This window comes from Apium graveolens, chromosome 1, assembly GCF_009905375.1.
Source record: "Apium graveolens cultivar Ventura chromosome 1, ASM990537v1, whole genome shotgun sequence".
Lineage (NCBI taxonomy): Eukaryota > Viridiplantae > Streptophyta > Magnoliopsida > Apiales > Apiaceae > Apium > Apium graveolens.
In genome coordinates this window covers 190,981,260-190,996,068 of record NC_133647.1, presented here as the reverse complement: position 1 = coordinate 190,996,068, position 14,809 = coordinate 190,981,260, and the positions used below count along the sequence as shown (strand labels likewise).

Here is a 14,809-nt window from a genome sequence, read left to right as displayed (position 1 = left end):
AAAGGAATTTAATTGTGTATTCTAATTTCTCCCACTTTCTCATGGGGTAGCTAACATTGTTCTTCCACCGAAGACGAAAAGGTTCTTCCCATAAAATTTATAATAAGATTATTATAAAAAAGAATAAAAATAATAAATTTAAAGTTATAACGAGATTGAAGTAATTAAGATAGAGATTTAATCTAAAAAATAATATAGTTATAGGGGCATATGAGAGTCAAAAAATTGATAAAAATAATAAATGTAGAATTTCAAGTAATATAGAAATCCAAAAATAATAAAAATAATAAATATTTAGAACTATAATACTTGATTCAAAAAATGGTGAAGCAAAAAAAGTAAAGTTAAAATATTACTCCCTCAGTCCCTTCGAATTGTTTACATTTGTTCGGCACGCATCTTAAGGTGCATAAAAAATATAGTTATGTAACTTATTTTTACAATTTTCTTTTTCTGAATAAAAGTTGAATGTTTTAATTTTTATTCTAGAAAAAACAAAATTGTAAATTTTTTTTACAGAACTATACTTTATATGAACCTTAAAATGTGTGTCGGACACTCTCTAAAAAATATAAACAATTGAAAGGGACGGAGGGAGTACTTAAAAAGAAATTTCTTTTATCAATAAAGTTTATTAATTAATCTTGAAAAAACTACCGAATAAGAGTTTTACGATTTTCATTTAAATCATATAATATAATCTCTCTATTTTCCTATTCTACACTGGTATCTTGATCTTATGTACCGTGCATGTAACACACTCTAACTAGTGACTCATCAAGAAGAGCTTTACAAATGGCACACATGCACACTTGCAGCCGAAAACAAACGTCAATACGTTGAGTCTTTGTAACGTACAAATTTGGACTATACGCATGACTATCCCTCACCGCACTCCACAACCTTGCACACAGAATTAATCCAACCTGCCTCACAGAACAAAGCCTTTTACAATCTCCCATCCCCACCGAACAAGCTCAAATATCTACAGATCTCTCATTTACAATGTCTGCCTGGTCTACTAATCAGACAAATGAGAATGATAACCACTATAATTCAGCTGAAAGTGCTATGATCGGCGATCGGAACTCCTCATCGAATCGAGGTCAAAGACAAACGGCAAACACATCTAATAAGCCTGCAGGTGGTCATGCAGCTCCGCGATCAGATTATCATCCTTCACTTTACTGTGCTATGCATCGCCACCTGCCACCCCAGATGATGAACGCTCGTTGGGATGAAAAATGTCATTATATACGCAAGATCATCATGGACTATGCTCCTATTGATGATTATTATCGGGTCAGTATCAATATATTCATATGATTTGAGTTTGTTTTCACCAAATGTGAATTTCATGTATTCACATAATGTTTAGAATAATAGATAGTAAAGAAAAATCTTTGTAACTACTACCTTTTAATTTTCCCATTGTTTTACAGATAAAATTAAAATTATTTTGTTTAATTATGTTTCGTCGAACAATTCAAAAATATTAGTGAGCATTAATTTTAGTAATTTATAGATAATAAGATTCTGACATTGGTTTAATATTGCTTTTTTTTTGCAGAACAAAATCAAAAAAGAATACAGGGAAGCAATCATGTCTTCTTATCGGGTATGATCAAATTTAATGTTTATATTCTGCTCAATATTTATAACATATTAATGTTCAATTTGACTCAACTTCGATGGTAAATAAAAATTCATTCTTTCATTATTTTAAAAAATTAAAAAATATATATTAAAGTAGATTAAACATACTTTTCAATGATGTAATAATTATAAATATTTTCGATAATATATTATATTAAATTTTCAATAAAGATGGGTCAATTTGACGCAAAAAATCATGACAGATCAATCGGGATGGAGAGTAATTACACAATTTTTTTATGAAAAATATGGTTTTTAGTAGGCAATAAATGTAACTGATTGTCATTGATGTTGTGTTTGGTAAGAGGTAAGAGGTTTGTATTTTTCCTATTGTGGTATTCTGGTATTATTTGTCTTTTTACCTGTTTCAAGAACATTTATTATTGGTAGCCTATGCAGCATGAAGCTGTACTGCTGTAAGACATGAAGTTCAATAACATCAAGATTAACGGTTCAAGTCAGGAGCATTCATTTAATACAAATATTTTTTGGTCCCATTTTAACCTTGTTTCTTTTGTAGCCTATGCACCAGGAGCTGTATATGATGAATCCGACAAGCTTTTTTGTTCCTTCTTTTCTCAAAGCAATCAGTGAGAATACAGAGGAGGGCTTCCGCAAAATTATATCTGAACCAAGTCCCGGAGTATTAACATTTGAAATGCTGCAGCCTGCATTTTGTAAAATGATGCTAGATGAGGTATCATTTAGCATTTTGCATTTTGTTGTCTGCTATGGCAGGTGCTCGTAGTTGTTTTAGATTTTCTCGTTTATAACCATGTTCTGTTTGCATAGATGGAAAACATTGAAAATTGGCTCTGTGAGACTAGAGTCAGAATTATGCGGCCCAATACAATGAATGCATATGGTGCTGTTCTTGATGACTTCGGCATGGAAGCAATGCTTGGCAAATTGATGGAAGATTTCATATGTCCCATGTCTACAAGTAATTATTTTTCTCTCACAAGTACAAACAAAATGATACTACTATTATGGCTATAGATCTGAATTATTATCTACTTGGTAAACACATGCTGTGTCTGCAGTTTTTTTCCCCGAAGTTGGTGGAGCGACACTCGATTCCCACCATGGCTACATCGTGGAGTACGGGACAAATAGAGATAGTTACCTTGGTAAGTGATCAGTTTGAACTTCATTCAGTAGATGTTCCTTTTTAGAAAAATTATCTCATATGCAACCTCTGTCCCATAGTTTTATGGTTAAATAATTTTAGATGTACCAAATTGGTAAGCAAAATGATTCCCAAATAACTTCATCGGCTACAATTCAATAAATAATAGTGAGCCCCTTGCATTCACATAAATTCTCCCAATAACATCCTCCCAAATTGCCAAGTCACCAGTGTCATATTATTTGGAACCAAATTTTGGTACCCAATTTGATACCTCTAGCACCATTCTTTATGGTTTTATACTTTATGCCTTTACAAATTGCTTCTTCAAAAAGATAAACTAAATTTTTTTATCATTTTCTTTATATTTATATTGATTACATAACATATGTAATACAATAGTCTAAACTAATCAATTCAACTTTCAAAATTCAAATGACTCTGAAAATATGACTTCTTTTTATTTTAGGCCAAATTTCGTTTGGGATGCCTTAGCTTATGATATGGAACTAACAAAAAACCATATGATTGTAGGTTTTCATGTAGATGACTCAGAAGTCACTTTGAATGTCTGCTTGGGAGAGCAATTTTCTGGTGGTGAGCTGTTCTTCCGTGGAGTGCGCTGCGAGAAACATGTAAATGTGGAAAGTCAGCCCGAGGTATGTATACTGTATACCGTAGTTCATATTGAAGATGATGTTGTGAAATTATTGAACACAATTAAAGTTCTTATAGATTGTCCTCCTTTAGTTGACGTTCATCCAATTTTCTTTTTATTTTTATAGGAAATTTACGATTACTCACATGTCCCTGGACGTGCTGTTCTTCATCGTGGTCGTCATCGCCATGGTGCTCTATCCACCACATCTGGGCACAGAGTTAATATGCTGTTATGGTGCCAAAGGTAATGTAATCCTCAAATTTTGTTGCTAATTAATTCGACTTCTACTGCTTATTGATATTTTAATTAAGCAATAAACTTATTATTAAGAAGAATGCTCTGGATGAGGAATTAAACTCAAAAGCTTTCTAAGTTCATGATTCTGATAAATTTTTGATGTAGCCATGACCTTTTATAGCAAAAAAAAATTAAGGCCAGTTATATTAAAATTCTCTAGATCTGCCGAATGCGCACACCAAAACTGAAAATAATTTAATCATAATATTTTTCTTCTCAGCCATTTTCTCTTTGAATCCTTCTCATAGAGATCAAAAGAAAGATGTGCAACAAGATTTTATTTTCTTTCCTCTGTGTGTTTGTGCATGAAGCAGATGTTGGATCTTTGAATCCCAAATATAATTTTCCTTTTTTTGTTTGGCCATTAAAGCAACTCTATATTTCACGTCATTTTAGTTGGTCACTTATATTAAAACAACTTTATATTTCATGTCATTTTAGTTGGTCACTCAAAAGAAAGATGCACAACAAAAAATTAATATTTTTTTTGCGATGTCTGTTCGCGCATGGCGCGGATTAGGAATCCCTATTACAATTTTCCCTTTTTTTGTTTAACTAATAGAGCAACTCTATATGCCATATCACTTTAGTTGAAACACGACGCAAAGAGAAGGTTCCCCTGATGACGTTTATGAATCGACAGAAATATGTATCTAATCAATCAATTGCCATTATAGTGTATGTTCCAGAGTTTTGAATTATTGATTATAAGAGCATTTTCTTTTGCATTTTGTAAGTCAGGGCCCTCTTTAATTCAGGATGAAGTATAGATTAATCTGTGTTCCAATACTTTAAATTCTCTTTTTTATTTGGAGTCCTCACGGACTGAAAATATACAATTGTTGTACTGCAGCTCTGTATTTAGAGAAATGAAGAAATATGAAAAGAAAGCTCCCAGTTGGTGTGGTGTGTGCCAACGAGAAAAAGAAGAAAGGCGACGGAGTTCTATTGCAGACATTAATCTGGTATGTACACCATATACAAGAGTTAAAATACGCCTCAAGAATTTGCTTCAAGGATTCTGATTCATTGTATTGTTTCTTTACTCTTTGTCTATCCAGGAAATACAGAAGTTATTAGTAGGATCGCAAGCTACTTCATCGCGGACCAATAATGCCAGGCCATGAGATGAAAAATTCTTGATACAGCAGCAGATTTAAAAATCCATTGATGCTTAAATAGTTGGTAAATTCAACTTTTCAAAGGTGAACAGACAGCTTTTTTTTTCTTTGCCAAAATTTTTAACTGCTTTACATCCAGTGTTGTTAATGTTTCACATTCAATCTTGTTGTAATTTAATAAGGATTTTATTTTGAATATCTTATTCTAAAGTTTATTGTTTTAAAATACAACAAATGATATATAAAAATGTGATTTTTACTTGTATTTACAAAAATATGATCTGCAATTTTGCAAACAAAAATTAAATTCAGTTTAATTTTTAAGTTTCATTGAAATGTCTTGGCATATAGGCCAATTTGTTGAAAAAACTCAGAGCTACATAATTTGTTGTAGTGTAAACATTGAAACCAGTAGAAGAAAGTGATTCCCAATTTATAGATGACCGTGATCCTGTTAACACGAATTGAAGGGAATGAAGGATCCTAGTAAGAACAGGAGGCATTAATTTGAGCCCAACAAATACCCAAAAGCAATTCTTATGGAGATGACATGGTGGTGGTTTTATTTTAATTAGGTAAGAGATGCAAAATGATGAAAGTTTTTTTCTTTTAAAACTAAAACCCGATTTCATTTAACCAAATCAGATAATTTCGAGTTCCACAGGGATCATCATATTCCTGATGGAAATACAACCTGGAGAAGAACAAGCTGAACGGGCAAACCAATTAGCCACCTTGTTCCCGGATCGTTTTACAAAAGTAAAGGTATACTTTGAGAGATTGTAATAGACGTTTACAATCTTCGATAATCACACCTAGAAAAAGCTTGAACCACGAGGAGGCAATTTGTCTGCACAGGAATTAACGTCACTAGCCTTAATCCAACTGAGAACTTCTTATAGCTAGGTGAGCCTCAATTCTACCCCTCCCCCTCCAACAGCTGCCTCAGCCTCTAAAATATGACCGTTGTGATCTCTAGTAGCCATCCCCAACCATGTTTTTAATCAGAGTTAAAAATGGAGGTATCACAAAGTTGATATCACCCAGCTCCGGTTCAATCCACTGCTTCTGCTGTAACTCCTTGGACCAGTACCATGAATCATTATCATCAACCAACTTGATACTATTTATAAGAGATCCATCTCTCTCCGAAAATCAGCTCTTCATTCCGTTGACGTTTTCCTGGTTTAAACAAGTCTTCAACTGTTTTATCCTGAGGGGAGGAAGCCAAGGTTGTTTAGAATCTGAATCAGATTACCTGAACTCCCCCTCCATCAAGCTCCTTGCTTAAGTTAATACTACTCGGATTAGACCCCAACTTCGCATTTAAATACTACTCATTAGCATAATACCTCGCATAAAAAACTTTACTAACTCGTTCCTTATTTGGGATCCATTTTAGCATTACTCGTTCCTTATTAATCTAATATCATATACCCCAAATTATAATTACCATACAGTTCTAACTCAAATTTATCAAAACTCTAGCTTATTTCATATTCATATACTTCAGATTAAAGGACTGTTGTTGTTGGGCTCATGGTCCAACATGAATTCATTTCCCTAGACACACGATAGGGACCATCAGGTACGCTCTTACGAGGACTGCGCCTAAGCCTGGCCATCTTCTTGCTTAACTGCCATGGTTAGATTTAAACAAAACATATGAGTATAAAACTCAGCAAGTAACTATAAAGCAGTTCTACGATATCAAAATCCACAATATACTTTACCAATTTCAGGGCATTCTACTTTATCAGATCTAGGTGGCAGATTTTTATCTTTGGGGTTAAGAAAGGGTTATGAAGGAAAAATTTGGGGCTTTCAAGGAACAAGGCTCATAGCAGGGTAAAAGCCGACATTCATCACAAATCATCAAGGGATCAAAACAGATCTTTCAAAAAGAAAAGCGACAATCTTTTCATTATATGGAATCAATTATATGATCAACAAAATAAAAATCAGGGTTCACGAGTTATAAGCTTCACAATATCACAATCAACTATTTTCAAAGCAATATAAACCATTTTTATTTTTAAAGAATCAATTACTAAGTAGGAAATTTCAATTACTTTTAAAATAATCAATATAGAAGCCTTGATTGGACCACTTTATCTTTTATTTCATTATAATACGGGTGATCAGCCCGCACCGACCTCCATCCGGTCTTTAAGGTACCAAATGGCATAATTTCAGCCTTAAACTGGACTAGCCCCGCTAGCCTCTTACTATGACTGGACTAGTCCCACTAGCCTCTTACGTCCCAATCCAATCCATCAGGAATTCGTTTGGAAAACCTTGAGTTGGAAAAAGTAGGTTTTCTAAATTCATTTTATCATTACCAAGAATATGAAATCATTCGGACTCTTTCAAGTCGAAATTCATTCTTAGATTCAATTTCAAGAAATCAAAGTTAGGGAAATGAATCAAGGATAGGAAGGTGCAATTCTAGGGATCTTGAATCAATGATAACAAGGTACTTAAGTTAGAAGAATCATAACTGTTTCAAGGATCAATAGGGAATATCGTGATTAAGGATTGTAGCATCATTACAAGGGGTTCGTAAAGGTACTTATAGGGTTTATAATAGTTCATGGTATATCAAATAAATAGAACAGGAAAAAAAAGAGTTACCAAAGGGGATTGGATCAATAAGCTTATCAATAACAGTTTTACAAGATCAAAGACAGGGTATCTCAAATCAATAACAGGGGTTCATTATTTTAACAGTTCAATACTCTACATGGCATGAACAATATCCTCTCTATAACCATTTACACAAGTAATTAGAGTTACTTGCCTGAATTCGCTTTCCTGAAGGTTGAACTACTGCCACCTAGTATACCTTTCCTCTTCCTAGCCTGAATGCCCTCACGCTCCGAATCTACAATAAAAACCAAACCCTTAATCAGTTCTCAACTCTCGTTCCCGGAACGCTCACTCAATACGATAGCTCGGTTATACTCTTGACTCGAACTATACGAGTATAGCTTATATACACACATGCACATAGCACATAACACATTCTTTTCTCGTGGCCTTTATATCTTTATGTAGTCAATAATCAACTTATACTCGTTTTAATCTCGACAATTCTTTAAATCAAATGATTATAACTCATACGAGTACACGATTCATACACAACTAAATCTTTACGATTATAACTATCACGTATAGCCTTTAAAATCAATCGTCTTAGTTCCCTTTTTCTTTTATTCCTTAATTTGAACCACATACTACAATCAAACAATCAAATCCATAAACATTTACATACACAAACCCAATCATTCTTTCGATTATCAAAAACCAAGTTTTGACTTTTAACTCTTAGGGCCTATTCGACCTTATTGCAAATACCAACCACAAAATCAATCAAATACTCACTTAGTTCGTATAAACACATACTCATTCAAAAACCTTTAAAGAATCATTTTCCTTTCTTTCAATTTATAAAAATCGAACCATAAATATATATACAATCAAATTTCTCAAAAAATACACTATGCGACTTTAGATCTGGCATAATCCAACATTTAAGCTATCACCCTTTTATTTATTGATAAAATTCGAACCAAATCATACATATATGCTCACATGCAAATCAAGTTCATCTCTTAATTAAATCAGACACTCATTTTTATCACAATTTTCGAATTACACATCAAAACATCACTTAGTAACTCAAGCTCTAATCAAATTTTCCAATTAAACATGCATGCATTTCACTTAGCATCAAATCAATCTCTTTTAGACCCATTTTCCATTCGGCTAAAATCATAAATCACAATTCAAGGACCAAACAATGACATGCATCACTATTTCTTCTTTTAAACCAACATGCAATCACATTTCTCACTAATTAAGCTTAGTTTACACTAAGATTAAGTCACAAAATCCAATTCCCATTTTTATTAGTACAAATGCCGAACCAAAACCCCAACATGCGACCCTCAAATTTGATTTCTTAAGCATCCAATCAATTACACAAGTCCAAATACTTTTAAAACAATCATAGCAATCCTTTTATCAATCAACACACTTAAATTTCAAAGGAAGTACAAAACCCTTTTTGAACTCTTCAAGAAACCAAGACATGCAAAGGCTACATATAATTTTTAAAGGGCATAAAGCTCAAAAATCATATTAGTACAACTAACACATCATTTTCTTAAAATCCCATCGGCTCTCCTTGGATCATGTCCGGTGGTGGTCGAACTTAAGAGTGCCCATAACGGGTCTCCTCTTGAGTTTTAAACCACAAAATCTCTTAAATCTTCTCTTATGATCATATATCAAGAAATCGTATTTCCTTGAACACAACCATAGAGATGGAATCCATGAAACTTACATAAACACTTACATGCAAGTGGTGTTTGAGTAGTATATCGAAAATAGAAGCTAAGGATGGTGAGACCTTTGAATTTGGGTGAGTATTTGGTGTTGCATGCAAGAGAGAGAAGAGAGATGGGGAGAGAGCCGAGAGAGAGTGTTCGAGAGAGAGAGAGGAAGAAAGAAAAAGAGGGAGAGAGGGGTGCTCACGGAAAGAAAGAAGAAAGAAGGGGGGTGAGTTTATATTTGTATTAGGGCCAAGGGTAGTTTAGTAATTTACTAATTCCCTTTTAGTTTGATTTATCCTTTCTTTTTACTCAAATAAGATAGAAATCGAATATTGAATATATCCCTCTCGGAAAGTCAAAAATTATTGCGAATGACAATTTTAAGACGTAGATCTCGAAATTAGCTTTCCAACCATTACTCATAATAAACTTTTGAGTGTACGGTTGATTTTATATGATTTTCACAAGTTTGTGCTAAATATAGCATTTTATCACATAAAAAATCAATTTAAAATGCAACAATCATCAAATAAATCAGTCCATCATTTTTAGAAAGTCTCCAGGACTATTTCGAAGATAACAGAACAAATCTCATGTCTTTATCTTACTCAGATAATTTTATAAAAAATGCGCGAAGGTTAAATAAACCTTATTTAAATCAAATAATTCCCTTAAATCCATAAAAATATTAACAGATCACGTAATCATGCATACATACAAGCAAGCACATATATGGACACATCACAACTCATGTCTGATCATAACTTCTTTAATATTATTCTTTCCTACGTGTATCGGGTCACGTTCAGCCTGACGACCCGACGCTTAGCGTTTCATTTACACTTCACAATATCGTTATCGACCGACACGTCACTAGAACGCATTACTTTACTCAAGCATTTCATTTCACATAATAACACATAATTCACACTTCAAATACTTTAATCCCCTTTTAGGACGGGTTTCGTTCTTCCTGACGGCCCGACAACACAGCTTAACTCCTAAGCTGACTCTTTAAATTGGAACACTTCTAATTACGCTCCTAGATACTAATATACAATAAGGGCAATTAATCAACACTTAATCACATAATTCATATTTACAGCACATAAATCACACTTTATTCACTTAATTACGTTACAAAATTCTCAGGCGTCACATCTTTTTACTATTAATTTATTTTTATAAAACTCAGTAGATAATAATATTTTTTGTCCAAACTATTACATTAACGAAAAATTATTTTAATAATTATTAACGTACCTCCCATATTTAATCTCAGTTATTTATTATATCTAAAATAATATAATCAAATTCAATACTATTTTCGTTTTATAGTAAAACATATATTTGGTTACATGTTAATTTGTGAGCCCTATTCGAGTATATATTATTTTACAAAATCATTTTTCTTTTGTGTCAAGGTATTTCACAAAATCATAAAATATACTTATATAAGGTGTTGTTTTGAGCAAGAACTAGTTATCTCCATAATGGCTCATCAAGAACTCATCTCATCTTCATAATGGCTCATCAAGAACTCATCGCTGCAAAAATTAGCCAAGTGTTGAAGGAGCGTGAAATTTATCGAGAAAAATTAAAATCCGCTACTCGCGATGGTCAGAAGAAAAGATTTAAGGGTCTTATACACTTTTCAGATGGGAAACTAGATACTCTTCAAGATGTGAAAAAAAGTGAAATGACATTGTGTTGTGAAGATGAAGTGCAAGAATTAGTTGATCTGCTATTTATGTTAAGAAAAGTAGAAAGCCTCAAGTACAATAAAGAAGAGAGGAAATTCTGGTTGTCAAATTCTGGCCTAAGTAACAACAATTTTAAAGCAATTTCTCTGGTGGCAAGGTGGTTTCTTGGAAATAAACACAATGTAACTTATGGAGACATCTCGGCTTCATGTTTTTTTCACGTAAAATCTTTCCTCAGAAACTCGACGGAGAACATCGTTGGTTGTTACTTATAAAAATGTGATTTTTACTTGTATTTTCAAAAATATGATCTGCAATTTTGCAAACAAGAATTAAATTCAGTTTTATTTTTAAGTTTCATTAAAAAGTCATAGCATATAGGCCATTCAATGACTTGAAAATTATCATATCTTCAGCCAGTAAAATAACTCCTGAACTACAGATAAGGCGACAACACACACTACCAGAGCATATGAATGAAATAGTTCTGCAACATACATGACTCTGGGGGAAATAGTATATATGACACATAAAAATTGATTAGATGACCTCATTCCCATCTTCAGTCTTCATATCTGCATAAAAAGCTTGAGTGTCGTATTCCTGGACAGGGCTGTCTTTTGACGTTTTGAAATCACCATGAATGTCGAAAAAACTCAGAGCTACATAATTTGTTGTAGTGTAAACATTGAAACCAGCAGAAGAAAATATATTTTAAAGTGCACTTACTGGGCAAGAAAGTGATTCTCAGTTTATAGATGATTGTGAACCTGTTAACACGAATTGAAGGGAATGAAGGATCCTAGTAAGAACATGAGGCATTAATTTGAGCCCAATAAATACCCAAAAGCAATATGAAATTGTAAGCACTTTGAACAAAATATCCTCCTAATAACTCCTTGGAAATCATTATCATCAACCAACTTGATACTATTAATAAGAGATCCATCTCTCTCCGAAAATCAGCTCTTCATTCCATCAATGTTTTCCTGGTTTAAACAAGTCTTCAACTGTTTTATCCTGAGGTGAGGAAGCCAACGTTGATTAGAATCTGAATCAGATTACCTGAACTCGACCTCCATCAAGCTCCTTGCTTAAGTTAATACTACTCGGATTAGACCCCAACTTCGCATTTAAATACTACTCCCGGAATCTTTTCTAGATGATTCTTGTATTAGACCCCAACTTCGCATTTAAATACTACTCATTACTATAATATCTCGCATATAAAACTTTACTAACTAAAGAATAAGTGTTCTAAAGCATCAAACTCAATTGAATCAAAAGCCTTTCTCCCAAATGATTACGTGTCACTTATTTGGGATCCATTTTAGCATTACTCGTTCCTTATTAATCAAATATCATATACCCCCAAATTACAATTACCATATAGTTTCAACTCAAACTTATCAAAAGACTTAGGGGTCATTTATTAAATCTGAATGATATTTTCTGAACAACAGAAATTTCTGGATGATCTAGACGAAGAGATAATAAGAAAATCTGAACGGATGATGCTGTTTGTTAAAAAAAATTCTAAATTATCTGGATGATGATAATTTTCTATATTAACTTGCTATTTGTATAATTTTGTTTAAAAATTATTTTAGCAAGATATTTTTGATAATAATAATAGAAGAGAATGTTTATGTCATTAATAAATTTTATTACAAAACACAATCAATAGAGAATTATAAAATTATTAAGAATACTTTCACAAATTCAAAGCAATATGATCTCGAAGATCATTCATGTATTGAGTGGTTTGAGAATCCCATTGTGTTTCATTTATTGGTCCCTCCAAATCTTCGTCATTTTCTTCTCCATCACTGGTTTGATCGCAACAATCAAACAATTCATCTGCTAATTTCTTTCTTCTTATAAAATTATGAGCAACAATACAAGCAATCATAATATCTGGTTGTGTAGAAAATGAATATGGAGCCATCTATTTCAAGATTGGAAATCTTGCTTTTAGCACACCATAAGCACGCTCGATAACATTTCTTAATTTTGCGCGGGGATGATTAAATTTTTCCTCCTTAGTTAAGGCATGTTGACGATCAAAAATCTGCTAACCAATATCTTGTGTTATGGTACGGGGTTAAATAACCACGGGTGTTCGTATATGCTGCATCACAAAGATAATATTTATCTGCAATACAAAGTTAGAAAAATTATTCTTTACTTTACCCTATTAAAGTATTCTCGTTTAAAAATAATAAGAGATGCATACTTGGTGGAGGAACCCGAAATCCGGAATCAGGATCGAGGGCGACCTCTGTCAATATTCTTGAATCATGTGCTACTACCTCCCATCCGGCCCAGATAAATGTAAATATCAAATTAAAATCACATATACCTAAAACATTTTGGTAACACTCGCCTCATCCTCGTTCTCTATATCGAGCTTGTTGGCCAACTGAAATAACAGCATGAACAAGTGTACCATCAAGTGCACCAATTGCTCCTTGTAGCACAATAATAATAAAATATGAAAGCATATTAAAGAATGTTAATATTACATCGACATGTTAATAAAGGATATGTTTTTCAAATTTAGGCATCAGGTGAAATCGATTTTATTAAGGTATAAAAGTAAATTTATTTAGAACCATATTTATCAAAAAGCGACATACACTCCTCAACTATAGCTTCCCTAGTATATATCAATAACAAAAGATCAAGCAACTCTCTCGATGTCATGAAATCCAAATACCCATCAACCAAAACATCAACAATTTCATATAAATTTACACTAACAACCCTCTCCATAACATAATAAGCAGAAGGCAAAAAATGATTATTAACAAGAATATCAAGAATGGTACAAAAAACATGTTGAGAATGCTTAACACCAGGCTGTCTTTCAGCCCATCTAAAGAACTTAAGCGCAACCCGGGGTCGATTCTTAATCAAATTCAACTATAAGCAAATCAGGGTCCATAATCAAATCATCAAAGAGATTATAACCTAACTAATCATACATAAAAATAAAATTATAATCATTGATATAAATTTACACTAACAACCTTCTCCATAACATAATAAGAAGGCAAAAAATGATTCTTAACAAGAATATCAAGAATGGTACAAAAAACATGTTGAGAATGCTTAACACCAGGCTGTCTTTCAGCCCATCTAAAGAACCTAAGCGCAACCCAGGGTCGATTCTTAATCAAATTCAAGACCCCGATAAGCAAATCAGGGTCCATAATCAAATCATCAAAGAGATTATAACATAACTAATCATACATAAAAATAAAATTATAATCATTAACAATTTAGGTCGAGAAAGGCTCTTACCTGATGATGAGAATTGGATTGACGACTGTGACGAGAAGAAACCAGAGAGCCGATTAAATACCTAAAATGGATAAAAATAAGAACAGTGATAAGAAGAAGAAGTGATAAGAACAGGCGCCAAAAAACAAAAAAAAAATCCGCGAATCTGATGTACAGGATAGAAGCGGGATACCTTAGGAATCGATATCTGGACGATTGAGCGACAAAATCAAGGAGCAGTCGTCCAAGGATTTTTTGTGGTCGTCCATCAATTTTTTTATGGTCCAGTCCTCATAAAATGTTATCAAACAGTCTGGATGAGGCCCATTCTGAATGAGCCCATAATTTGTGTCATTCAGTTGTTATCAAATGAGCCCTTAGCTTATTCCATATTCATATACTTCAAATTAAGAGACTATTGTTGTTGGGCTCATGCCCCAACATGAATTCATTTTTCCAGACACATGTTTGACTAAATGGGCCTTAACCCAATTATAGCAATTAAAAGTTTTATTTCCGGCTCAAGTACCTCGTTATACTTTACTTAGATTTCTTTTTACTATTAATTTATTTTTATAACTCAATAAATAATAATATTTTTTATCCAAACTATTACATTA

The 14,809-nt window shown here is 32.9% G+C and overlaps 1 protein-coding gene across 1 annotated transcript; it reads left to right on the top strand.

Moving 5' to 3' along the window:
- Positions 1 to 879: 879 nt before the first annotated feature.
- Positions 880 to 5,051, top strand: LOC141723325 (2-oxoglutarate and iron-dependent oxygenase domain-containing protein CP2-like). The gene is made up of 9 exons (XM_074525122.1): positions 880 to 1,302; positions 1,571 to 1,618; positions 2,177 to 2,353; positions 2,449 to 2,599; positions 2,700 to 2,786; positions 3,320 to 3,444; positions 3,571 to 3,689; positions 4,597 to 4,708; positions 4,805 to 5,051. The coding sequence occupies exons 1-9, from the start codon at positions 1,006 to 1,008 to the stop codon at positions 4,868 to 4,870; spliced, it is 1,182 nt and encodes a 393-aa protein (XP_074381223.1). The 5' UTR covers positions 880 to 1,005; the 3' UTR covers positions 4,871 to 5,051.
- Positions 5,052 to 14,809: the final 9,758 nt, after the last annotated feature.